At 38.0% G+C, this 27,837-nt stretch overlaps 3 protein-coding genes across 12 annotated transcripts in view; 2 read left to right on the top strand and 1 right to left on the bottom strand.

Moving 5' to 3' along the window:
* Rhogef64c (Rho guanine nucleotide exchange factor at 64C) overlaps positions 1 to 24,455 on the bottom strand; it is a 115,844-nt gene extending 91,389 nt beyond the window's left edge. Inside the window, exons 1-3 of one of the 2 annotated variants that reach the window (XM_071774971.1) lie at positions 24,263 to 24,455; positions 24,072 to 24,139; positions 23,797 to 23,902 (exon numbers count right to left, since the gene is read on the bottom strand). The gene's annotated coding sequence lies outside the window, so the exon portion shown is untranslated. The remainder of the gene's footprint in view (positions 1 to 23,796; positions 23,903 to 24,071; positions 24,140 to 24,262) is intronic. The other variant, XM_071774969.1, reaches the window with a different exon arrangement.
* Axo (axotactin) lies at positions 58 to 21,755 on the top strand. 9 transcript variants are annotated; one of them, XR_011731525.1, is made up of 30 exons: positions 58 to 469; positions 3,069 to 3,807; positions 6,975 to 7,306; positions 7,642 to 7,802; positions 7,886 to 7,989; positions 8,186 to 8,538; positions 8,622 to 8,790; positions 8,871 to 8,986; positions 9,262 to 9,368; positions 9,976 to 10,321; positions 10,395 to 10,672; positions 10,763 to 11,003; positions 11,088 to 11,318; positions 11,547 to 11,954; positions 12,075 to 12,278; positions 12,501 to 12,900; positions 13,021 to 13,268; positions 13,480 to 13,755; positions 13,849 to 14,048; positions 14,331 to 14,628; positions 14,760 to 14,910; positions 15,022 to 15,187; positions 15,264 to 15,417; positions 15,546 to 15,724; positions 16,076 to 16,505; positions 16,842 to 16,921; positions 17,518 to 17,703; positions 19,591 to 19,677; positions 21,253 to 21,307; positions 21,672 to 21,755. XR_011731525.1 is itself a non-coding variant. In XM_071774968.1 (28 exons), exons 3-28 carry the CDS (start codon positions 6,988 to 6,990, stop codon positions 19,600 to 19,602), a joined length of 5,817 nt encoding a protein of 1,938 aa, XP_071631069.1. In that variant the 5' UTR covers positions 58 to 469; positions 3,069 to 3,807; positions 6,975 to 6,987; the 3' UTR covers positions 19,603 to 20,440. The 9 variants fall into 9 exon arrangements, 7 of the variants coding, with proteins under 7 accessions (XP_071631069.1, XP_071631068.1, XP_071631063.1 ...); XR_011731524.1 differs by having other exon boundaries at positions 19,586 to 19,677; XM_071774968.1 differs by lacking the exons at positions 21,253 to 21,307; positions 21,672 to 21,755 and having other exon boundaries at positions 19,591 to 20,440.
* A 41-nt stretch (positions 24,456 to 24,496) lies between the features above and the next one.
* Positions 24,497 to 27,568, top strand: Rnf146 (Ring finger protein 146). Its single transcript, XM_071774983.1, has 4 exons — positions 24,497 to 24,727; positions 25,048 to 25,299; positions 26,205 to 26,492; positions 26,577 to 27,568. The coding sequence occupies exons 1-4, from the start codon at positions 24,646 to 24,648 to the stop codon at positions 26,822 to 26,824; spliced, it is 870 nt and encodes a 289-aa protein (XP_071631084.1). The 5' UTR covers positions 24,497 to 24,645; the 3' UTR covers positions 26,825 to 27,568.
* Positions 27,569 to 27,837: the final 269 nt, after the last annotated feature.

The raw sequence follows: 27,837 nt of genomic DNA, 5'->3' as shown, positions 1-27,837 counted from the left end.
AAGCCTGGTAGCCACGACCGGAGTACGGGGAGAGCGAAGTTAATGTGTCAGTCGTGAGCGCGATTCCGTCGCGCCGCGTACTTGAGGAGGAGCCGCCACGCGGCGAAGAAGCGGCGGAACGGAGGGCTGAAAGAAGCGCCGAAAGAAGGAGGAGGGAGCCCGCGCCGAAAAAAAGATTCTCTCTCGCCGAGGGGATCGTCGGGGCGCGTTCAGTCCGTCCACGTCCGCTGTCGGGAACGCGAGGCCGGAAGACCGATCTTCCCCTGGAGAGACCGCTTCTTCCTATTCCCGACAGGGAACTGAACGGAAACTTCCTTCCTTGTCGAACTAAGAGGCACGTCTTCCGCGGTTAAACGAAATTCCCGAAGATCTCAAACAACTTCTCGCGACTTCGACTGTTGTGAATATCGCGAATCTCTGCCCGAGTGGTTTTGGAGCAAATTTTACTTTTAAGAAGACAAAGTCGTCGGTAAGAATAAAACAATGTAGTTTAATAATTTAAATGCAAAGTGTCGCGTACATTTATCATCGTCGTTCTGATCTATTCTCTTCGTGTGTAAGTTTAAAATTAGAGAGAATATCGGTAAACTTACTTTATTACGAGCATGCATAACTCCTCACGTGTTTCTCGTTCATAACAAGGAAATATATGTATATATGTCAACTTTGTAAAGAGAAAAAATATTACTGGCACATTCAGGTTAATCTCGTATCTTTGAACTTAATAAGAGACGACCTTAATTGCTAGTAATCTGCGATAAAGCATCAAATCGTGACAAATAACTTCTACAATTTAGTTGGAATTTAAGATTACAATTTAAATTGCAATTTAAATCTTCACAAAATTGTCGTTGACGAAAATAAAAAAAATTTCAAAAGCATAAAACTTTTATACACGAAAATTTTTAAATCGGAGTAGTGGTTTTTAATTGAACCAACTTTTCAAAAGTTTTAATTAATTCTTCTGCATAAATAGTCGGAATTCACGAAGAAAAATACGAAGGAATTTGTCAACAAGTATGCAGAACTTTTGCAGTTTGCTAAAAAAAAAATACAGCTCGCTTTACATGACATTACTATAACATTTGTGCCGACGAAACTTAGTACTTGCGCTTCCTCTGTGGTGCTAATTGTTGCGCTCTTCGCATTATCGTGGATCTGGTTTCAACTGCTCGCCTTTATTTACCTTGCATAAATTTTATTATGTGCTCATGTCGATCGTAACGCACAGATGATGACGCTTCTCTGATAACAACACGTACCTACTTCTAATGATATCTTTTGAAGACAATCATCAAACTATATCTGTCCAACGACGTATTCAAGAAATCGCTCAAAAGTCAGTTAAATAAATTACACATTCACTGTCGACCCAATTGTTATTACACGTTTTGTAATGTTATGTCAAGCTTTTTCTTTTTTAACTTGGTGTAATATCGATTTAGAGATTTCGAACTTAAATTTAATAATAGTCTGTTAAAATCGTTTTGACGAAAATAATATCCGAAAAAAACGCGAAAATAAAAGTTCAATAAAGTTTTTGTTCGGACAGAAAAAGATCTTCTGGCATGCAGGAGCGCAAAACATCGTATATTATTAATCCCAATGCATTATATAAAAATTAATATGACAAAAATAATAATATCAGCAATTTTCTTCACATTATATACTCTTTTTACTTAAATAGTTTCTCACTTAATCACTTGCTCATTAATACAACGGCGAAGAATAAATCGGAAAATTTTCTAAAAAGGTACTGAAGGGCACTTTAAAGGCGTTTAAAGACATTTCGGCAACCGGTCACGCGCCCCTGAGTCATCAACCTTATCATCATTCACTTAATCAATTCCTTCCACGATTTTCGTGTAGCCCGTTCCGCAGTTACACGACCAACTTCCTCCATGCAAATCGTCACTCTTATCCAAACAATAGCATGCCACGACGACATCTCTCTCCCGAACCGTATAAAAACCCGGGGACTCGACACGTGGTATGAGTCACTTGCTGTATTACGTGCGTGACTAGTACAACTAGAAGTATTCTTTTCGACGAAGGAGAGAGCCTATAGATCGACATTATCTATCTTCATAGAGACCTAACTATATTGTCCGTACATGTTTTATCTAACAGGCGATCGTCGTCGCTTTCTCCGTCGCGATAGATTATTTATTCGCGTTATATTAAAGCATCGAAGCTCGAATTGAACGTACAGGCGTCGCTAATTCTTTATCACAAAGCAATAAAAACATGACATTTTTCCGACACACTCGAAATGGTTTTTTTTTGTTTTTTTGTACTTTTTACAAAACATTACTGCGAACCAAAAACGCGAACGTTATGATGACCCAGTCGTCGGTTTTGCTCGATATATCGATCTTCCAACAATCGGAGAGAAAGAAAGAGAGAAAGAGGAGCGGCCCCGGTAAACACGCTAGGCCGCGAATATCAAGGGTTGCAAAACGGGAAGTATAGGTCATCAACGAAGATGATCCTACATTCTCTAAGCGAGAATTTTCCCTTTATCTTTAGAATAATACCCATGGATCTGAATGGAAAACCGGGACATTCGAGCTCGATTTAGAAACGCACATATCTGAACAAAAGTATAAAGAGTCGCGTTCTCGAAATATAATACGGTGGGACGCCTTCCATAATAGAAATAGAATTGTAATACGATAATATCGATAATAACTCGTTGCCCGTGTACACGGCCCGTCACGCGTCGTTTATAAATGCACATGTGCTATTATTTGCCCCATAATACACACCCTATTGATTCGACTCAACGACCCCTTTCTCACATCGGAAAGCACGCGCTGCCCCGAGACCACCCTGTGAAAACTGCATGCGATACTGATCGGAAGGCTCCCGTAAAAAACTACCCGTAAAAAAATTTCTATTTACCGTTATCAGAAGAACCGAGCCCATCCGGTGGAAAAGTTCACTTAAAACCTATACTCGTAAAAAATTTTTATTTAGTACCAGTATAATCAGAAATAAACGCTGAGAAATCACGACAACGATTATACTTATGTCATTCCGCTAATGCAATATCGATTCGATTTCAGGATGTTCATTTAGAAGATCGCACTCGCTTCTAAATGAGATCGCTGTAGAAAACGTCCCCTTTGAGAAAAGTTCAAGAAGCGGCTAGGAAAAAAATAACGTTTCGCGGAAAAGAACAGTCGACATCGATCGGCGGATGATCAACGACCGAACGAGTGCTCGTATAACCGCGCGGGACTTGCAGGCGCGAAAAGGGAAAAGGGAACGAGTTGGGTCGCGCGACGGAAGACTGATCGTCGTATGGGGAGGAAAAGAGCGAAGAAACGTTAGAGTGTGGCGCGCGAGACGAGATCGCAATGAAAGTCAATAAACCGTGATGAGTAACGGAGAGTATAGTGGTCGGAGTGGCATTAATAAATTAGTGTCTACTTGCTGCTACAAGCAACAGCAGCAGCAGCAGCAGTAACAGGAGTCCGGAGGAGGAAGAGGACAAAGAGAAGGAGGTGGTGGAGGAGGAGGAGGAGGAGGAAAAGGAGGAGGAGGAGTAGGAGGAGGAGAAGGAGGCGCGGACCTCGAGTGTGTGTGCGCGCGGTATGTGCACCGGTGTGCGTGCGTGCGAATACTTGTGATCGGCCGTGTCGATGCGGGGATTTGGCCAGTGTGTCAGTGTGAAAGAAGACAATTGACTCGTAGCCGCCGTCCGTTGGACGGTGCTCAGCTCGGCGGGGGCCTTCTGACGTCACATCCTGCCCCGCGGCCTGTACGAGAGCCGCGATCTCATCTGGACCACGGCGAACGAAGGTACGCAGATTCGTGTGTTCGCACGGCGCAAAGCCCGCTAGAGTTTAAAAAGCTCGGATAAACGGGTACCGCTCGGAGTTCGGAGATTACCCCACGTCACAGACGAGGATGATGATGTTTCAGGGTCATTTCGATGAGAAATCACATTTTGGGGAAAATTTGTATCAATAATTATTAATAATTTCTTCTATACAGCCTCCGAAATTTTAGAACCATTGCGATGAATTAATATTGAAGCTGATTTATCTCTTTCCTTACTAGGCATTCCCTAAATTTCCCCAATTTCAAAATTAATAAATTAATGAATTAATATTGAAGCTGAATGAATTAATATTGAAGCTCTTTCCTTACTATGCATTCCCTAAATTTCTCCAATTTTAAAATCTTCCTCTAATTATTGCACCAGTTTTTTTTTGCACGATATAAACTAGAAAGATAAAGATGATTAATTGGATCCATGCTAGCTTAGCACAATGGTAAATATAGAGGTTGATTAAACACAAATTTATGTAGTAAACTGACTAAATACTCTAACGTCCTAGTAATCGAAGATAAATTACCAACCAAACATCATATGCAAAGAACACATTACGTTTGTCAATACGATCAATATGAATATTGATATTAATAGCATTTAGATAAGATTACCATAGTGACATTGATCCTAACAACAAAGTACGTAGTATCTATAATCAGAGAGAATTCTCATAATTTATTATCTTAATATACTTAATATACTTACTACCTATCTAGATCTTAATTCCAAAATATCTAGAAAAAAATAGGCAGAATTAGATTGAAAAATGTTGAATTTCACTAAACTTATCGCGCGAAACGTTTATTGTTCCTCCATTAAGTATTAAAAAATTCTAATACAAATGAAGAATAATTGTCGACACTATAATCTCTGTGATACTTTTTTTAACTAAATCAGTATTACGAACCATACAGAGAGTTTAAAAGACTATGTGTTCTTTAGGAATAATATTTCACAAATCGTGTAGAAAAACAGATTGATTTTTGTTCGTCTCTAATAAATAATAAATCAAAAATTAAGCGATTAAATTAATTAGATTAAACTATTTCAATGTCATTTATATATTCTAAAATGTTTGTTACGAGGTATATATATTCTTTTCAAAGATTCCATATGTTACTTCTCTGAATAAAAATCTCATCTATGAATCTCGTAAAAATATACATCTCTGAAAAAAAGGATATTGCCATAAATTAATGTCGCTCATTAATCTTGGACATTGGATACTTTCGAGTATATCTATGTTCTGCAGAAGAAAACTGCAAGAACTGTGCGTGATCGAAAGCGTCCGTATCAGATGCTGCCGCGAGTCGGCGACGTCTTCGTGGTCATGAGCACGAGATTCTTTGCCGTGGCGTGAAATTTCAGATGACGTATGATAGGTCTTCTAATTAACTGGGGCGTTGCGCGAAGCGCATACAGACACCGTGAGAGAGAGAGAGAGAATGAGAGAAACTCGGCATTGACCATTACGATGAGGATGTTACGATCAAGATAAAACGAATGAAGAACAATCTCTTTCTTGATCTCGCAATTGTCGTGTGCGGTGCAGCCGTAAGGCTCTTTTCCTATGGTCCTCGTTATCCGTCAAGGTCATTGCATGTGTCTCGCTCCGACGGTCGTCGAAGTTCGAGTCCGGAGATGCGGCTATTTACTGGCTCGATAAATTGCGACGACTAGAGGCAATTTCGCGACGGACGCAACGGTGCGCGAGCGAAGGCGCTCGTAGAACGAAGAGCGTTCGCCGTTCGCCAAGGTGCGCGCTCGCGTACGCGTTCCCGAGAAGACCCATTAAAAAAGCAAATCCGACAGGAAGTACAAGGGCCGGTCGGCGATTATTCATGCCGGACGAGCGCGACGCGTGTCGTCTTTCTTTCGCAGATCAAACCCAATTGACCCGGTGAAAGAGATAATTGCAAGAGTTTACGATACTCTCCGAGAGGGTGTTCGAGGAAATGGGCGATGTCTGCGGTCAGATTACGCATCGTAACGTATTATGTCTAAGTTAACGCTTTATTTTGTCTCGCGTATGCTAATGCGCCTTATTATCAAAGGCATACATCGGGTTCGACGTATCGCGTTGCATACACCGGGCGGGGGTCCACCGAGGGTTCGTGGCGCAACGGTGCACTTTGACTGGTCTGCATGGGTTAGATGCAATATATAATGGAAAGAGATACTCTTTAGGAGAAGAAAAATGAAAGATTGTATCGAAACGGTAGCGACGGCTTAACCGGTCGCGTCGGATGTACTATTCGTTGCATCATTCATACGGGCTCCTCCCCGATCTAATACCTGCGTCGCGAGGGGAAGTCGTAAATTCGAAAGCGGCAACTGCAATCGTAAAATTGCATCTGCCAGGCTGGTGTTGAGGTAGTCTTAACCGAGACGCACCGGAAAGACGAGCGGTTTTAAGCGCTTTATGGAAGGGAGCGTGGGTGTCCACGTGGCCTGAATCGTAAAAGCGCGCGGTAAGCGAACAGCTCTCGTGCATGAAAACGCGTCAGACTTGATCCTAATCGGTCCGTGCCGCTCCCGACTTAATCGATTGCTTTAAGCAAGGAGAAGACATAGCATAAACAGGACGAAGAGTTTTACATATTTTTGCTACTGTAAAGAAGCAATGCGTTCCCGAACATTTAAATACGAGATAATTGGTTTTATTTTTTAATTTTGTATTCAAATTTTGCGTATCAAATACTATTAAAACTTTTTCATATAACTATATATCGAATATATACGTAAAAATATGATTGTACATGTTCTTGAATTCAATACCATACGTTGCAAATTTAGTTAGACCGATTCATCGAGTTATAACAATTAGGCAACGCGTGATTCATTGACACGTCATGGAGAATTGTTAATAAATATGCGCGTGTCGCTAATATAATTAAACTAATATAATTAAATACTTCATATATTCAATTATTTATTAATACTATAAGAATACCAATACCTCTGCGTATCCATATCAAATCAAAATAGTATATGTATGTATGTATGCTATTAAAAATGCAACGCGATAATTAATTTAAATCACACAAGGATCTATATTTGCGAAAATCTTTTAGGAAATTGAATTGCTCTTTCAGCGAATGAGGAACGATGAATTAAATTGCTCTTTCAGCGAATGAGGAACGATGATCTACCGCGACAAGAGGATCCTCGGGATCCTTGTTTTGCTCAACGTAATCGCAAAGATCCCGGCGAATCAGACGGATTCGCCAAAAACGGATACGGTCGAAGAAATGGAAGAACTTACTACGACCAAAAGGATTCTGCCCGACAGATGTCTTCTCAAGACAGATCGGGGACCCTGCAACCACTACGTTCACAAATGGAGCTTCAACAAGACCGAAGGAAAATGCCGAACTTTCCCTTACGGCGGTTGTATGGGAAATGAAAATCGGTTTAACTCGGAAGCGGAGTGCCTGCATTATTGCGTCGGTGGTGCCGATCGTAAGATATTTCCTCAGAAGTTTATTAAATATAATTATTAATCAATTAGCGTAAAAGAAGAAAGATATAAAATCTAAAAAAATCAGAATAATTAAATATATATTTGCATGATTGAAAAAAATACAGTAATATGACAGAATGGTAAAAATTAATTTAAAAAAAATTAAACTTGCGGAAATAAGACCACGTTTGGGAATATATAAATCTTTTTATAAATTATCTGCACATCTGTTTGTTAATTAAAACAGATTAGACACATTTTTGTATAAAAATCCTCGTATATCATATTTAATAAAAATTGGAAAAGTTGGTACAGATTTATTAACTATTTTTAGATACGCTACCGCCATATCTTGTAACAAAGGGCAATGTATTTGTGGCAACAAGCACTACAACAATGAGCACTCCACCTTCGACAACCACTAGCACCCCACGACCGACCTTTAGACCTCCGAAACCGACGAAACCACCGGTACCAAAGCACCTACGAAAAAAGGTACAAATGTCGTCACTTGATATAAATACGTTATGTTTTACGCAAATGAGGAAAATTACTTCTATCATGTATTTTTACCGAAGGAATTAACTTTTATGGAATCTGGTCACGAGAAAACGTTTATGTTCGCACAAAGCAATACTTTTATCCAGCTTGATGGCCCTGGCATCAAAACCTTCCAATTAAGGTGAGCAATCTGAATTACCTATTAATCTTGAACAGTTGAATATTTCAATTTGTGAAGCAAAATACATTACGATATATCGTTTGATACATTTATTAATTTAATATTTTAATGTCTTATAGATATATTATAATTATTTTATGTTATTTTAGTGACATAAAGAAAAAATGTTTTACACATATTATTTGATATATCACAGATTATGTCGCGAGATATCCTTCAAGTTCCGCACCAAGCTTCCACACGGTTTGCTAGTTTATCACAGTGTCAAAGATCGCCCAGAAAGTCTCGACCCTTACGCCCTTTATGTGATAGTAGAAAAAGGTCAGCTGAAAGTTGTTCATGTATTCGGCAAACAGTCGACTAGTTTAACAGTCGGCCAAGGGCTGAACAGAGACGAATGGCATAGCGTTCTCGTGAGGATCGACGTGCACGGGGCAAAGTTGATTGCCAGAGTCGACGATAAGCAGGCCGAAACTACTCTAAAAGTTTTAGAACGCATCGTTAATTACGGAGTATCCGAGGAACTGGCCTCGGTCGTTCTTATCGGAGGTGAGAAAAGCCTTCTTTCGAGAGACCGCCTTCGAGAGTGGAAATCTTTTCGCATCTTTATCGCTTTATTTCCGCTTTGACAGGACTGAGTTCCGAAGAACGATTACACGGAGTGAAGTACATAATAGAATCCTTCGTCGGCTGTATCAGGGATATGGTTCTGAGTTCCGGAAAATCCGCCAGCGATCTGCTACCTATTCTCCCACTAATCGCGACCAAGCACGAGAATGTTAAGGAAGGATGTATCGATAAGTATGTCTTCTCCTTAAAAGAAAAAAAGAGAACGTGCGTGAAGTAATTCGATGTGATGCGAATCTTCAATTTCAATTTAGGTGCAGAACACGAGAAAACTTGTGCTTCGTCCCCGATCAATGTGTGAATCACTACAATAGTCTGACATGTGATTGTTTCGGAACGAATTACGAGGGTGAACGTTGCGATGTGTACAGTACGTAAAGTAATTGAATTTAATACAAATTATCTTTACTAAAATATTATTATATTTGTGTTTCAAATAATTAATCGTTTATTTTCCTATAAGATTTAATTCGAGACTTTCTTAGCTATTATTAAAGGAATATCCAATCACATATAGAAACGATAAATATACTATATAAATTGTATTAGCCGGAGAAGAAAGATAGGGCTTTTATAAGCGTCTAAAAGGGTCCGGATATCCCAATACGAGACTAATGGAGTTTGAAATGTAACATCATTTTTCAGCCGCGACTATACTAACGCTGAGAGGCTCCTCGTACGTGTCCTTTCGCGTGTACGATTGGAAGGATCGTGTTCACTCGTCTGTCAACAGGATCAGCCTCGCTTTTAAGGTATTTGACCACGGGCGCTTATTGTAATGGGACCGTGTTCCTTTCCCTTGTCGCGGGCTCATTGATTCATTATAGCGAGACGCTATACCTCTTTGTCGGAGTCGAGAGGGGCGCATTATGTATTTTCACGAGCAGCTGCTTTCATGCGCCACCCTCTATGACGAAAAATTCACCGTGGAAACTCTTCGAGAGAGAGTGTCGAGTTCCACTTTTCAAATTGTAACGTAGTGGGTCATTGTGTGAACACAATAAAATTTGTCGAACGCTGAATATACGTTTATTGTTACACTGAAAAAAAAAATGTTAACTTGACTAAAATTTTCAACTAATTATTATTTTTTTAATTGAAATATTTAAATATTTGAGTCAAATTACGTCATGTTAGATTTAATATGTCGTATTTAATTAAATACATAAATATTTCAATTAAAAAAATAATGATTAGTTGAAAATTTTAGTCAAGTTAATAACATTTTTTTCTCAGTGTACTGAATACTTTTCCCGCGAAAAAAAGCACAAAATTAAAATTATTATGTCACAATTAAAAACATAATATTAGCCAAAAATTCGCGTATCTGGTTTTTAATAAAAAATCTATAAATTTCAGACAAAATGGGACAACTCCGCCCTGTTCTACGCTTCCGGTGAAATCGACGACACGCCGCATTACATTGCAGCTTCCATTATAAATGGATCGGTCCACGTTGAACTCGATTTCGGGCATAACTCGAAGATCTCCACCAAGTTGGGCGATTATGTAACGTCTGACCATTGGAACAACTTGATCATATTCCATAACGGATCCTCCGTTTTCGTCAGCTTGGACGACGAGGTGAAAGTACTAGAAGTACCGGGAGAAAATTGGAATATGATCATCGATCCGGAGATATACATCGGTGGTGGTCCGGAGCTTCACAAGAAGAAGGGTCTTCTGTCGCACAATAATTTTGCAGGTTTGATAAAATCGATCGCCTAATTATTAGACAATCCTATCCTATTAATTAATACAATTTTCTATTTTTCCAGGTTCCTTGAAGTATGTGTTCTTCAACGACAAGTCGATTATATACGAATTGAAGCGCTCCAACCCAATGGTGCACTACATCGGTGTGCTGGAGCCAGAATATTACGAAGCCGATGTCGAAGTCATCCCGATCACGTATCCTTTCCCGGGAAGTCATATCTGGTGGCCGATCGAGCGAACCGACTCGTTGAAGTTAAACTTCGACTTTAAAAGCTCAAAGCCAATCGCGATCGTCGCTTCGGGAGATGTAAAAAGCCACCGCGGTGTTGGTTACTGGGAGGTATGATTACAATACCATCCTATATATTTTTCTTTCTTTTCATATTCTCAATCTCTGTTAATAATTAATATTTTTTCTATATGTTTATAGTTACGTCAGGTCAATGATGAAATTCGTTTCCAATTGGTACCAGTTATAACGGAGAACATCACGGTATCAACTTCGGTGAAGTTTCCGCCTTACAACACTTCCTGGCACGCGGTCGAGCTTAATTACACAAAGGGCGAACTCAACATCCTCCTCGATTACAGGAATAAGCAGAACAAGCTCTTCGCTATGACGTTTGAGTTGGGCGATAAAGTCATTATAGGAAGTGGCAAAAGTAACGCGGGTACGTAAACCTAGTATTAAATTTGAAAGATTAAGAATTTACATACACACTTAACAAGAAAGAATTCTTATGTCAACAATTTAGGTCTAGTAGGGTGTATGCGCGAGATACGAGTGAACGGTGAAAGAATCGAACCTAGATACGTAATTAACACCGAGAGAGTAGTCGGAGAAGTTGCTTTAGACAATTGTCAATTCGTGGATCCGTGCAAGAGGCCGAACACTTGCGAACATGGCGGTAAATGCTCGGTCAAGGAAGATAGGATCAAGTGCGATTGCACAGACACCGGATATATCGGGAAAAACTGCCACTTTGGTAAAACAAATTATGATAAATAATTAATTCAACAATATCAATATAATAAACTAATTCAGAACTTTAAATTAAAGGCATTTAAAATTATAATAATAAAAATCCTGTTTTCTTTAGAAGTAGATAACTTTAATGTAAATAGTTTTCTTATTATATAACAATTTTATTATGAGCTATACAGAAAATAAAAAAATGAAGAAATTAAAATGATTTCATTATTTCGTTTTTTAGCACAATACAGAAAGACTTGTGAAGAATTGGCTCTTCTGGGATACACGCAAGATGACGTTTATAAAATCGACATCGATGGCAACGGTCGATTTCCGCCCGCCTTGGTAAAATGCGAATTCCAATCGATCGAAGATTCGACTAAAACGATCGTCGAGCACAATTTACCCTCCCAAATAGACGTCAGATCTATTATCGAGAGCGATTTCTCCTTCAGCATCAAGTATAGGCAGTTCACCGCCGAGATGCTTCAGGAGCTGATCTCGCACTCGCTTTATTGTAGCCAATATGTAAAGTACGATTGTTACAAGGCACCCTTGGAGCTGCACAGTGCCACATGGTTCTTAGGCTCCAAAGGTACCACCGTCGATTACATCGGAAACGTCAATCGTGGATCCTGTCCTTGTGGAAGTGAGTCCTTTCTTAAATAAATTTCTAATGCGACTTGTAGAAATAAATTTTAAAACATCTGCATTTGCAAAGGCTTAATCGTTGTCTCGCGAAGGTTGTTATTTATTAATTTTACTTTAGTGAACAGAACATGCGTGAATTCCAACTTGAGCTGTAATTGCGACGTGTCTGCGGGAAACGCCGGAAAGTGGCTGTCAGATGAGGGATACTACGAAACACCTGATTCCTTAGGCATCACCGGAATGGTATTCTTGCAGCAGAGAGATCTCGAGGAAGATGCTCGAGGACGTATCACTTTAGGGCCATTGGAATGTGTTGAAACAAGTATGCAAATACATATTGACTTGCAGATAGAAGCTATATGTCTTCTATTTAACTAATATAATTTTACTTCTTCAAAGTAAATTAAGCAATAAAAATAAGACTTTTAGAGCAATTATTTACGATAAATACTATCACGTGAACAATCATGAATAATATCTACAAAACATTTTTGAAAGCAACATCACATTTGTGAGATTAATGATGATTAATGATGATTTCTAGATACACAGAAATACGTGGTAACGTTCACGACATCGCAATCGTATATTGAAGTGCCTGGTTGGAGGAAGGGTGATATAGCCTTCAGCTTCCGAACGACAGGCGAGAAAGCTATTCTTCTGTATCAACCGCCGATCCGGAGTAACTATCCCTCTTTCATGGTCGCTCTAACATCGGAATATCGATTGACCTTTAATTTCACCCTGAATACCGGTACCAATCGCGAGTTGCAAGTGGAAAGCCGACGAAAACTGAATAATGGCGAGTGGCAAAAGATTTGGATCGACTACAACGACTATCATGTGAGATTTATGATCAACACTGATTTTCGAATGGTGAATTTGTATCCCGAAGAGGAGTTTGGGCCTTTCGAAGGTTCCATGTTCATCGGCGGTGCCACTGCGTGAGTAACTTCATAAATTGATAATTAATTGTCACAATTAATTTATTTATTATAATAAATAATGATTTTTATTCGATTTCGCGCGTTAACTCTTCATTCGAATCATCCTTTGATTTTTAGAGAACATTTGAAGACTTCTTCCGTTCGACAAGGTCTCATCGGTTGTTTTCGCGGTCTCGTTGTCAACGGAGAAATATTAGACATCCATAGTTATATGTCGGTACATCTATCGGAGATCATTAAAGACTGCAAGCCTTCGTGCCAACCTAATAAGTGTCAGAACGGTGCTAGATGTGTCGAGTTGTGGAGTAATTTCGAATGCGTGTGTGAAAATCGATGGGCACACTTAGGCACTTATTGCGAGACGAGTAAGTAATTTTACTCGATTACTTGAAGAAATTATTTTTAAATATTTTTTAAAATATATCTTAAATTTATTTTTAAATTATAAATGAGATTATACATATACTTCTAAGGCTTTCCATAGTTTTCCACTTTTTTTAATATTAATTTAAGGCCAATTTGAAATGTATTATTCAATTTGAGTGCTAAGTATTAAAATGATATTCCCGAATCCAGATATCAACAACAAAGCTCTGACGTTCACCTCACCGGGAGCTTTCTTGAAGAAGAACTACTTCGGATCGGATGACAATGAGGAAAGGTTGCAGCTGAAAAGCATGCTGCTGGAAAATATTTTAATTAATTTAAGAACTTACGATACCCATTCTCTGATACTTTATGCGAACGATCACTTGAACAATTTCGTACACCTCTATATCTCAAACGGCACTAATATAGTATACCTCTTCAACGCTGGCAACGAGATCAAGAATATCACCGTGGAAAATCCAAGTAATTTAAAATCCTTTCATATTGCATGCAAATCAATATATGCGACGTGCGTATTAGAAGTTATAGACAAATAATCTGTTTTTCTTTTTCCAGATGTTAACACGGGAATCTCCGTGCAAATCGCTATAATTCGAGGCGAGAATTGGACCACATTGTACGTGAACGAATATAACGTCACATTGAATGCAACGCCGATACTCCTAGACACGTATTCGAATAAACCTTGGACGAATCCGGAGAAAGAAGTTCTTGCACCACAGCGGCCGCCAGCACCTCCTACCGATTATTTCCAAGTGGGTCTTTAAATACTGATATTGATCGATAGATATTATAGATACTGATTTTTTGTTTTAAACTAAAATGTCAAATAAGTCTGAAAAATATTCAAAAGATATCTAAGCAGCTTTAAAAAATTATGACATCTTTTTAGGATACTATAAAACATAATTGTAATGAGAATGGCTTCTTGGATTATTTTTTAATGTATAATATATATATAATAGTCAGAGTGAATATATACAAACCAAGATGCATACATATCTAAATAAATTAATAAATATTTATCATTCATTTAGGTAAATTTAGGAGGATTCGATCCTGACAATCTGCTCAGAGTCGGAAAAGAAGGCGCTTTAATTAAAGGTTACATTGGCTGCTTGCGAGGACTCATGATCGGCAAATATCTCGTCGATCTACCGAGCTTAGCTAGCGAAGCGAATCATGAAGGGAGTAAAGGCGTTCTGCCGAATTGTCAAATGAAGTGCGACGCGATGCCATGCAAAAATTTAGGAATCTGCACGGAGGATTTCGGCAGGCAGGAGTCTTCCTGTAATTGCGAACTGACGTCCTACTTTGGCGAACATTGTGCCGACGGTAAGCTTATCTGTCATTATATGTTGTGTTAAAAAATGTACCTTTTAAGTTTGAGCTAAATGCAAAAATATAAATTAAAATAAAAAATAAAATTTCTGCATAAAATTGTTTTTTTTTTTTTTTTCACATAGAAAAGGGCGCCGATTTCAGCGGAGAAAGTGTACTTCAGCGCGAATTCGAACTCGAGGGCGAAGTGAACCAGGTGAAAGTACAGCTGGCATTCTCAACGAACGAACTGCGACAGCGTACCACCGCGTTGCTGCTAGTACAGACCGACAACAAGTAAAGCATCGATCTTAATATTTTCTTTAATCCCCGTGTAATACTCGACCGTTCCGACACCAGTCACCGACGCCTGGAGTCCTGGATGTTTTTCGAAGAACTTTTTTCCAGAAGGAGCTACTACTTGTTGGTGGCCTTGACGTCCGAGGGACAGCTCATCTTCGAAGAGGACAGGGAGGGCTTGGCGGCTGGAGTGCGCCTGAGCGATCGGAATTTCCTGAACGGTGCACGTCACAGCGTTTACTATGTTCGCGATAACAACACGACCACCCTCTTAGTTAGTTATCATTTCTTTTGGTTTTTTTTCCATGTATTATGAAATACCGTACTTTATAATTTGTATATAATTTTAGATCGACCGTGAGCCCGTCGTATTGCTGTCAATTCCAAGAATACCGATACCAGACGAGGACGAACCTCCGGGCGCCACGGAGATACAGCTTGGCGGATTGAACACCACCGATTCGCGATTTATCGCTTACAAGGGATACACCGGCTGCCTCAGCAGTAAGTTTTCTCTGGAATCTCTCAATGTCTGTTGCTAAATTTGTGTCCCTTAGCATCATTTATGTCTCTCTTATGTTAGACAAAACAAACATGGTCAAAACAAATTGCAAATTATACGTTTCTTTTAGACGTCGTGATATCAATCAATGGAGGTGCCGATATGAAACCGCTAGAGGAATACATGCTCTTTACGAAACAGGGCAGCGAGACTGTGAGGGCAACGATACCCGCCGGCGTTAGAAGCGCCCAATGTGCGGTCTTCCATGTTCAACCAGGTGGTCTTGAACCGCCCAAGAACGATAGCGTGGTGAGAAACTCAGAAATTAAATACTTCATTAACCAGTTTCACATTAATTTTGCATCTATTATCTTACGTATCAAAGAACGTAATGCGGTAAATTTACGTGTTTTATGGATTTGAAATAATTTGCAATCTTTAAACGATGATAAATTGTTAAATAATCTTTGTTTCTCAACTGATATATTTCGAAATATAAATTAATTATTATACTCTTTCACATCCGAACTAAAACTATATGAGCTCTCATAAAATATTTTCTTTAATATTGCTTACAATAGCCTAACACCAACATATCATAAACAAATGTTCATTCGGTACAAAAAGCCAATACATTTTAAGTTACAAAATATCTTAAAGGGGCGCGACAAAGCATGGGTCGAGGATCCACCGGAAAGAATCCTGTACAAATCGCAGTATTCAAACGCCACCCAGGAGGAGCAGGGTGCAGGAACGTACATCTTCATAGCCCTGTGTTGCGTCTTCGTGGCCGCGGTGCTCGGGTGTATTTACGAGGTATGGCGAAGCGCACGCAAGGATCGTCAACGACGTCGCGACGCGGCCTCGGGTGCGGCCAGCCCTTCCGGCTCGCAGAGGTGGCAATCGCAGCAGTACACGGAACCCCTGGTAACCCCGAGCGGCGTAAAAGCGGTCGGCTTCAAGAACGTGATGGACGACGACAAGAGGCCGAATGGAACTCACGCGAAAGTGCCCAATGCCAAAGAATACAAACCACTGCCGAATGCGGAACCCAAGGACTTAATGAACGATAAGAAAGTTCACATTAAAGGTACTCTAATCTGTTTCAATTCGTAGAAAATATCGGAAAAAATGGGTACTAGAACAGAACTTTTTTTTTCTTCTTCCAATTTCTTAACAAATAAAATCTGACAGTAAAAATTCAAACTCAGTTCTACCTCATCTATTAAATATTTGAAACACTATTCATCATATTGGAATTTCAATATTGGAGTTTATCGAAAAGAAGAACAGTGAGTCTTTATTTAAACGTTCTTGAAAATAAATAATATAAAGATGTGTAAAAATGCCTGATATATGTATCGTTTTTCACAAAATTTTGCTTTATCATCAAAATTTAATACTTGTATTTTTATATACATTGCAGCAGACGAAGAACCAGAGAAAAAGGAGCTCCTAGGGGTAAATACAGGCATCGTCATTAAACCTGTGAAACCGAACCCATTCGTAAAGATTTTTTCTTTTTTGTAAAAAAAAATGCATATTTGGCTTGATCAGGCTTGCAAAAGGGCTTTGCATGCATTTGTCGAAATTGTTGACTTATTGTATATTTGCATTCATCCACATTATGACGCATTCTTATGACAAATACATTGAATGCAAAAAGAAAAATAAACTGACTGAATCGCTTTTTCTTTAAAGGATATCGTTTCTGCATCTGACTTCGCACTATATTCACAATTCACTAAATCTGTCGACATATTGCATTATGAAGAAACATAATCAGATCTTATTTCAAGACCGTCTTAAGTAATAACTTAAGATGCTAATACGGTTCTGTGATTGGTTAATAACATCTTAAGATTGTACTTAAGATGGTCTTAAATATAAGAACCGATTATGAATACCGGTACACAATCTACTACATCGAGATAACAGAAATAATTTCCATGATCATTTTTTCAATCTAATTTCTCAAATAAGATTTTTTCCATACGTTCACAAATCCACGCTTTCTTCGCAATGCCCAATAAACGTAGCATAATATTTTCTATGTCGTCACAATTCAAGAAATCATTGAGCATTTTATTTTTCTCCGACAGTCAATGGAAGATCTAAGAGAGGAACCCGAATTGGAAGAACGCGAGGAAGAAGAGGAGGAGGAAGAAGAGGAAGAGGACACCCAGGAGCCGGAGGCAGACGAGAACAAAGAACAACCGCAGGAATATCAACAAGAGGAACAAAAGGACGCGAGTAATGATCAAGATGGCGAGCTTCTCGTTATGCCGGTAAGAGACAAGACGGCGAGGAGAGGTTCCTTGACTGACGAATTGGACCCCGACGAAACGCAGGCCCTCCTCGAGACGAACTTTTCCGTGACGGGGTTGAATGAGATCAAAACCGAGCGTATAATACCGAGAGCAAATAACACCACGAAGAGCGCCGTGCCGAAGAGGCCGATGAGTCTCGACCTCAACGCGCCGATCAAGTTTCGAAAACTACGCGGAGCAGCTCGGCCCGAGAAGGTCACGGTGAAGTTGATCAATGGTGACGAAATGAGTCTCCAGTCTCGAGGCAGAGGCTACGCCGGCGTCGCGCCCGCGAATCGCGCTCCGAACAATTGATTAAACTGACTTACGACAATAATTAATATACGTTCAAAAATAGTCGTGCGTTTCGACTATTGTAAATACCGCGTGAAGCGATCGTTCACTAATGACAATCACGTATATATGTAAATTTTAAGACGACACAATTTAGCAACAGTATGAGCGTAGCAAGATCGCTGAGTGTGGTTGAAATATAACATGGCTAACAGTCAAAGATGCTTAACTCAAAATTTCTGATATTTATTTAAATAGGAAACTTGTGAGTTAGGCACCTGTAATAACATTTAGCCATACGTAACTAGCTCTAGCACGCATAATTATCCGCTCAAAATCACATTTTGCGCGTGAGAACAATAGAGGTTCACTATTTAAAAATGAAATGGCACAACAACGCGTTGTTCTAATGATGAAAAATGACAATCGATCGTTGAAGGCTCGGTAAAGTGCTTGTATTGCTTTGAAATTGTCGCGTATAGTTTACATTGCAGCGTGAACACTAATTTCCTATCCCAAACTATGTTTTACTTACATAATTTTATGAGTTAGTTACACGTAAATCAGTATATACATTTGATTCAAAGTCTGGCTCAGAGCCACATTCGGAGAGAAAAAGACATTCGAGTAAAGTAACGTTAGCGTGTATAGTCAAGCACCTATTTGTGTTTCTTACGTAGCACGTCGTCAGTATTTTTCCAGTATTGATTAGCTGTAGAAGAAGCCATACGTACTTAGCTCGAGCAAAAGACTATTTTAAGACTCTAGTGCCTATAAAATAACTTTACGATAACGAGATAAAAGTAACATTGAGAGTAAATTTACAACGAATATACTGAGATAAGACGATGAAGACCCATATCTTTGAGATAGAGAAAAAGAATCCAGTAGTATTATTTAAAAAAAAAAAAAAAAATGGAATTATTTTATCGATTAAAAACATTTGTATTTTTACGATATCATTATATCTGATTATATCTGATTCAACGCAATTAACTAAAAAAATGTCACCATAGCATAGATTTATGTTATTGCCGCGGTGTACACCTAAAAAATTAACTATTCAGATATTATAAAAATTATTCTGAATGAATTATTACGAATTTGTAGAGAATATTTTATCAAGCAGCTGGTTTATTACGTCCCCGCGATACAGGCAGCGAGACAGAAAGTATATCTATATTTGAATCATCGAGCGGAGGCACGATTGTCATATCCTCTCTAAATCTAAAAAAAAACAGCTAAACAAATGAAACTTTTAATAGGCTGAATCGATTGGTTGGGGTCATATTGTATATAATAAATTTAAAAAGGTATTTTTATGGTGATATTATTTTTAATACGTAACGTATAATAATTCTATAGTTTATTTTTTACGTGTACACCCGCGCGTTTAGTTTGATTTCGCTGCTTCGTGCAATCGTACAAAGTGTGGCGTTTTGTGTGCTTTTTGGTGGCGATCACACAAAATAAATCATGCGATAAAATTCACAAAGCATATATCGCGAATCACCCATAATCCGAGATCCAGTATCTCAGACTTTAAATATATCAGACATATTTTCAGCACAGCGATTGGTCTAATGTTGAGGAGAGCGTTATACCGTTAGACTCCATTTTAAAACCCGATGAAACGGAAACATCGTGCGAATTATAGAGGTACGATGTGTCATGCACGTCGATAATAATCTATACGAATGTTAGCTCGACAATCAGCATCTTAGCTTGCATCTTTCGCAGCTCTTATTCCTCTCTGAATCGCAAGATCCAATTTATTATTTACATAGTGTGTTACATCTAAATCTACTTCCTCAGATGCATTGGCAATTAACAAGAAATTCCTTGGGATAATATTATTATGAATTTGAGTACAAACAAACGCACTATATATAATCGTAAAATAATCGCAGTACTGCGATTATTTTATATGGCTACAGATAAAATATAAACCATTATATGTACATACAAAAGATTATAATTTAGCTACAAATATATAGATTGTAATTTAGCTAAAAAAATATTTTATCACTATTGAAATTAATACGAAAAATTTTATTATCCCGTAACTTTAATTAATGAGCTGTTAGCGTTTTGCATTTTATGATTTCAACTTCTGACAATTTCTGCATTTTTATTTTTGCCGTTTTTCTTTAAATGTTTCATTAAACTGTATACATAAACTGTATTAACAGTTCACAAAACCATAGCTGGCGAACGAAAGAGATATATTGCGTGTTCAAATGTACCTTCTCCTCTCGATAGAATCGTTACGATGCATCCCTTTCGGAATGACGAAAAGATTTATATTCTCCTGAAGTAATTAGCAAATCTTAGACATTAATCCGTGAGTCTTGAGATACATTTTATAGCATGTTATATACAGACGAAATGACAGAGGAAATATACGATTTTTTTCCATTAACTCGAGTTTGTTGCATCGCTGTAACCATCTCTCACGCCTCTCCTACACCGCCAAGCTTCTTCTTGCAAGTTCGCCGCCTTTTCTCACGACGAAGTCTTTTAACCCGGGAATGAACAAACAATTCGGCAGGTTGTATTTTACATGTTACTTATATGAATCAATTCTATAACGCATTTTAGGTAAGCATGTGCATGATAATACGATATAACTTAATTCTTTTATTACTTGAAAGGAATTTATTAAAGATCCGAAGGATATAATTGAAGAATCTCTTTGATCTCCTGTATTTTTAGGGAATCTAGAGAATAAAATCAAAAGATTCTAAGTTTAGTTTTAAATGTTACGAAGAAATGTAATCGTCATGTTTGTATTGCAACAAATAAAATTACTTTCGCGCGTTTGAATCGAAATCTGAATATACCGATGCCAATGCTTGATGTAAATTACAACCGGCGCAGCCATTCCCAGGTTAGACTAATCGTCGATTTAAGAATGCTCTACGAAGACATCGATGAAGCCTTTTATCGCAAACCTGCACGAGTGCATAAACAGCGATTAATCGGAATTGCCCGATGTCGAAACGGGCATTTATTCGTGGCACGTGAGAAACATTTTCACTTCATCGCATGCACGCTTTGAGCTGCAGAAACGTCTGCAGTTCTACGAGGCAAGCCTTCAAAGTGTCTAAGCGTGTTTGCTACATATACGCACTAACCAGAAAGATTGAAGAAAACAGAATGAATCTATTGTTTCTGTCATTGCTATACGGCGAGAGAATTGAGTATTTTAAAATAAACTTTCGCTTCATTTAGGCGCCCGCGGAAGGAGACATTGGAAGACAATCGAAGATGCAAGGAAACTACTTAGGTCAGTAACACATGCAAAGAAAAGACTTCTTTGTTTTAAGAAACCTTTTTTTAGATAGGATTCTAATAACATATGCAATATTGCATAAGAAAGTAGATTATTAATTCTTGCACATAATAATCCGAAAAATATTTTAACATTCCTACTTCCTACATTATCCTAATTTCTTTCATAAAAACTAAAAAGATATAATTATTCTTTATTTCATTTATTATATCTTGCTAATTTAATCACTGAGGGAATAACCAAAGATATATTTTCAATTGCTTTTTAAATATAGTCATGAAACACTTGTTTGTATGTATAATTTTTAGAGAAATCTGCCAGTCGGGCAGAGTTAATTACGAAGACTATTTTCTTTTAGCACCAGGCAAGCCGATAACTTTCAATACGTCTCCTATCTTCTTGCCGGATGGTCAACGAACTTTCGGCAATCCATTGAGCTATCTCGGTGGTCCGAAATTACCATTGAGAAATAGATCCTCTGTCGAATCGGTGTTATCATTGGATTGATCGTAGATCATCCGTGCTCTAAAGGACTATTGTGAATAGCCACAAGAACAACGAATCGTATTACCCCGATCAAATCGGAAAGTCTCGAACGTGTTGAGTGCCAAACTCATAAATATCATTTTATGAATATTTTTGTATATGCACGTTATTATACCAAACAGATTAAGAGAGAGAGAGAGAAAGAGAGAGAGAGAGAGAGAGAGAGAAACGTGTCAGATTATCCAAACAGCACGAAAGTCTAAAATACGTCAGGAAGACATTTATATATTTGGAACATATTTTAGACATCTTTTAGACTTTTGCCTTTTGAATAATTAATTACTTTAATGATTGCTATGAAAATAAATATCTGTCGATTAATCAACTTAATTAATGTTAAAGAGCGCACTCTATGCACTTAACACATTTGACATTTTCCATTTTCAGTTCATCTTTCATTATCACAGAGTTATCCGCTTCTCGAAAGGCTCGTGTTAATAGCTCGCACCGAGCTATAAGCTAAATAGTTTCATCGAAAATAGATTCGCTCGGACCAATATCGCGATCGGCGAATTTTACTCGTGACAAGACGTTATAGTTGCTAATAAGGATTTGAAACGTGATAACGAGCTTAACAATAGTAACTAGTAGATCGTTACGAGCTCGATACGGTCTCTTTGCAGCTGATAGAAAGCTGCCGTGCTCAAGTATATCGTTCCACATACAATCTCATAAGGGTGCTTGTAAAAAATATCTTGTAAGTCCGTAGGATAATAATTTCTTATCTCTATTGTTGTATAAAGCGAGCTTATAAAACAATTTCTCCGTTCTTAAAGAATCTCAAAAGTATAAAAAGGTCCACTTTTTTCTTATCCTCCCAAAATTTTATCCCGTTAGAGAATAAATATGGTGAACAAATTTCAAGCTGCTGACGGACTTTGACCAAACTCGTATTAACTTAATCGGTGATTAATTCAACTGGTAGAATCGCTTAAAGCAAAATTTCTAACTATAAAATTTATTGTTCTCGAATCAATTTGTTTTATATATTAAACAATAAAAATTAATAATTGTATTTATGTTAAGAAAATAGTACGAGTATCGATAAACTAATCACTAATTAAATTAATTGAAATTTGGTCAAAATCACCCTGAAAGCGACTTCGACCATATTCCGAATAATTTAATCAGCGATTAATTCAAACAAAGTCGCTTAAAGCAGCTTTTTCAATTATATAATTTGTTTTCTCCGATGCAATCTTTTCTTTCTATATATTGAATAACAAAAAATTAATAATCCTATCCATTAAAATTTTTTAATCCACAAAATTTTTTCCTACACGTTAAACAATAAATAATTAATAATTTTATCCATGTTAACAAATTAATATGAATATTACTTGATAAATTTGATTGATTTATCAAGTAATATCTTTTGATATCAACTGATCTTTGAATTAATCAGAGTTTGTCGAAGTCACCCCTCAGTCATGAAAGCAATTTCGATAAAACTCTAATTAACTTAATCGGAGATTAATTAAACCAACAGAATCACTTAAAGAAAATATTCTAACATATAATCCATTGTCCCTGAATCAATTTTTTCCTACAATAAAAAAGTAATAATTCCATATCCGTGTTAATAAAATAGTATAAAATATTGTTCGATAAGCCAATCATTGATTAAGTTAATTTAGAGTTTATCGAAGTCATCCTGTTTGTTACATCACCTTTCTTTCTCATATCCTAGTCAAGGATCAATCAATTTTCTGTACAGCGTCATGGTAGACACGTATTTGTAAGTTACCGTGTATGACTGCCTTGTACGTAGACACAATAATATAATGATGTAACAATAAAAACGTATCACCACCACGAAAAAGGGACCACTCTATGTATACCGCAATAAGGCGCGGTATTTAATAATTAGTCGTGCGAATAAACGATTTCTATAAGGAATATTATCTTTCATTTCTGCCAATAATTAATAAACGTACCTCGCTTAATTGCCGGCGTCGCGGTTACCTCTCCAGCCTCTCCCACCATTTTGCCAGACTTCGAAGCCAGACTTTCCTCCAATTTCTTCCTCATATCTCCGCCGACCTAAAAAAGAAAAAAACGGGATATTAAACTTATCCACGAATAATCAATATAGAAAACAGCATATGTGACCGCGGAGTAATTTCGTCGCTAAATGTATTTAAAATTGTCTGGCACATTGAAGGCGAAGAAGAATAGAAATCGTTCGAAATTACATGCGAGAGTTAATTACCCTTTTTTCATCGGAGTAGCCATCTCGCGCTCGAACCCTTCTCTCGCCGCGGCGCGACGTCGCAAAACCTGAAAGAGAACATCGGGGAGAGAATGAGTGTCAAAAGAGCTCCACGCCGCGCGAGTTTCCAAATCAGAAAGGTGCGCGCGAAATTATCGCCGCGCAGAATTATATCGCGAGAAAATATTTACCTTCACTTCATCGTTCGCGTCCGACCGAAAGCTGTGTCTCGCCCGTCTCGCCGTCTCGCGACCGACCGTTAGGATTTTCGTAATCGTCGTCACCGTCGGCCGCGAGAATCGCAATCTCGAGGGAGGAGTGCAACGTGAACGGCAGGGAACGGCGACAACTTCGGGCGGCACGCGCGCCGCGCGCGCGAGCTCCGCGAGCCGCGACTGCCGCGAGGTTGAGGTTGAGAGCCCCGGGACACGTCATAAACAAGCAACATGGCCGACCGTCGCGAGTATTGACAAGGCGCATGCTGGTGTTTACAAACTGGACGAAGGACTCGGCTACTATTCGGCTTCGTCGATGAGACTCTGACCCTGTCGGCGGTCGCGCGACTCGTCCTGCCATGGCGCAAGCGAAGCTCGACGTGCCGGAGAAATCTGGCGGCGGCATTAAGGAGAAGGATAAGGATTCCGAGGAAAAGGAAGGTGCGTGTTTGTTATCGGTCGCTATGCTCCCAGGATGAATCATCGCGTACATCGCAATATAATTCGGGAAACTGTACTTTTTCGCAATATATTACATGATAACATACAGTACTATATAAGAAAAGTCAGGACTACTATTATATATTACAATATAATAATGGTTGTATATTACTTTGTAATATAATATATGTAATAGTTGCATCAGAGAGAGAGAGAGAGAGAGAGATCTTTCAAGATATTATCTAATAAAAAATTATGATGATTTATTTTTTCGATTTTTATATACATTTTAATTTATAGCTTTGTGTCGCTTTATTCAGGTCCCACTGTTGTGCCAGAATGCGCAGTATGCCTGCAGCCTTGTATCCATCCGGCACGATTACCCTGCAGCCATATATACTGCTATCTGTGTGTAAAAGGTGTCGCTAATCAGAGCAAGCGGTGTCCGATGTGTCGTCAAGAGATCCCGCCGGATTTTCTCGAGAGACCTCAGCTGGTGGAAGTGGAAGAGCCTCAGAAGGAGTCGGAACATCCCGAGGAAGAGTACCAATGGTTTTACGAAGGTCGAAATGGTAAAATATCGATTCAATTGACGATTTGTTTTGGTCAGCGCTTAAAATCTGCAATTGTGTTGTCTTTCTATGGGAAATTCGTATAAATATCTCATTCGATGTTATTATCTGTATGAATTTTCCTAGCTTGCGAATTCTCTTTTAAAACATTTATACATGGGCGCACAAAATTTGATATCCTACCCCTTCTTAGGTTGGTGGAAATATGATCCGAGGACAAGCAATGATCTGGAGACTATTTACAAACTAGGGGACGCGCAATGCGAACTTTTGATCTGTGGCATGCTTTACGTAATTGACTTTGAAAAGAAATGTCAATATAGAAAATACAACCCACGTTACAAACGTAATATCAAACGTGACAGAAAAGATGCTCCGTGCAAGGGTGTCTCGGGTGTACAATAACATTTGTAAAATGGATTATTTGTCCGTTAAGATCGAAGATACAATTCCAAGTCCGTACTTAACATACTCAACTATATTCATTGGTTTCATACAGCATTATACAAATACTATATACTACATACATTATAATGCATTGCATAAGTAAAAACGGTATAGGATATAAAATAGAATGTGTGCAAGAATATATATGCTAATTTATAAAGTATGTTATGAAAAGCTTTATAAAATATGTATGCAAAGATTCGACAGCTTTAACAATTAAAAGCGAAGAGTTAATTGCCATGATATAATGTTATACGATTAAGACACTTAACATGAAAGAAATATCTCTTTTTTTTTTCAATAAAACTATATTCTACTAAAAATATATTTCTTTTTCTATTTTCCCAACTGCAGTTTTTGACAACATGTCCTTTAATTCATTTGCAAATGATTGACCTGCATGATCTGTTATTTCCATTGTAACATGGAACAAGTGGTTTTTAAGTAAATTTTTCCAGGTTGGTGGCAGTATGATCAGCGTACAAGTATCGAATTAGAAACGGCATATAAGCAGGGCAAAAGGACCTGCGAGTTGCTGATCGCAGGATTCCTTTACATCGCCGATTTTGGTTCGATGCTTCAATTGCGTAGAAATGATCCCTCCAGACGAAGGAGGATCAAAAGGGATCTGTATAATGTTCCAAGAAAAGGAGTTGCCGGATTACGGCTCAACGTGCAGGACGAAGAGATCGTGAGGGAAATAAGGGGTGCTGAACGGCCAGCTAGTCCTGCGAGTGATAGTATGGGTAAGGCGCGATAAGTGAAATAATAAAATTGTTCGCCATAAGAATATCTTGGATCAAATTTGAAGAGTATTATCGTATTTGCAGGTACAGGAGATGGCACAAATACCCCCATACCGCCTAGTAATACGCCACAGACACCTGCAGGTGGGACAGCGAGTGGCGACGCTACACCTCTAAACGATAGAATAGATCAGAGGTCGGATTCCTTGCATCAGGTCTTGGAACAGATGCGTTCTTTAGTATTAAGAGAGCATCTGTCCTTAAACAGCGATAACGAATTCGAAGAAGATACGGAGGACGCGTCGATTTCGGATCATCCCACCCTTTCATAGCTACAAATATCGAATCCGTATTCGTCACAAATCGCGATAATCTTATTTCGGAATCTCCAATTCTTTTCCAAGCTCTTCGTATCGTTATTCAGCTCAATAAGATAGTATTCTATACAAATACACATCGCGTTTGCTAGAAGTGCATCAATGTATAAACTTTAGTGATCTAGCAAACTGGATTGCTCAACTACAACGTACGGAAATTGATATACAATTAAGTATCTCGAGTTAAGTATCTTAATTTAATAAGTCTTCTTTTTCTGCTTTTAATAACTGTTTAACGTCATATAATCAAGATGAGAAAAATATCAACCAAGTTGTCATCGAAGATAACGAGAGTTTGCGAAAAACAGATTTACAATTTACAAAATAACTACTTGTTGATGAATAATGTACTTAAAAGTCTAACTTTGAGAATTACTGTGTCGTATAGCAGTAATATAAAGCTGCTGTGACAACAATTAGTCGTATTAAATAAGATAAATATACTATAGCTATTCTAAAATGTATTAAAGTTTCTAATAAAAATGTGTTCATGCCTTAGAAAGGCGCGTAAAAAGAGAATATAATGAAAAAAAAACAATTATTAAGAAAACCGAGTGCAATACTCGCTAATCGATAATCGCTAGTTTCGAATAAAATCTGTAATATCTCTTCGATATTTAGAAATGTCGAATTATCTTCTTCTCTTGTATTACACTCTATCCTCTTCTATAGAAATAAAAGATGCATTTTTTCTCGGCAGTTTTATAACTTGTTCTTCAAATAAAATACAAACTCATAATAAAAAGATCCCTATAAGAATATTTATTTTAATACATACAAGATATATTTGAACATAAATGGATTAATAATGTAAAGATATTTTTAAAAATAATTCGCGATAGGTCTGTTCATTTTAACTGAATTTCTTGCACGGCTCATCTTTCCTCTTTTTCTTCTCACGTTAGAGAAAAAAAGAGAAAAGACGAACCGTGCAAGAAGTTCAACTAAAACGAACAGACCTATATTAT

Source organism: Temnothorax longispinosus, chromosome 4 (genome assembly GCF_030848805.1).
Source record: "Temnothorax longispinosus isolate EJ_2023e chromosome 4, Tlon_JGU_v1, whole genome shotgun sequence".
NCBI lineage: Eukaryota > Metazoa > Arthropoda > Insecta > Hymenoptera > Formicidae > Temnothorax > Temnothorax longispinosus.
This window is presented reverse-complemented; position numbering and strand designations above follow the sequence as displayed.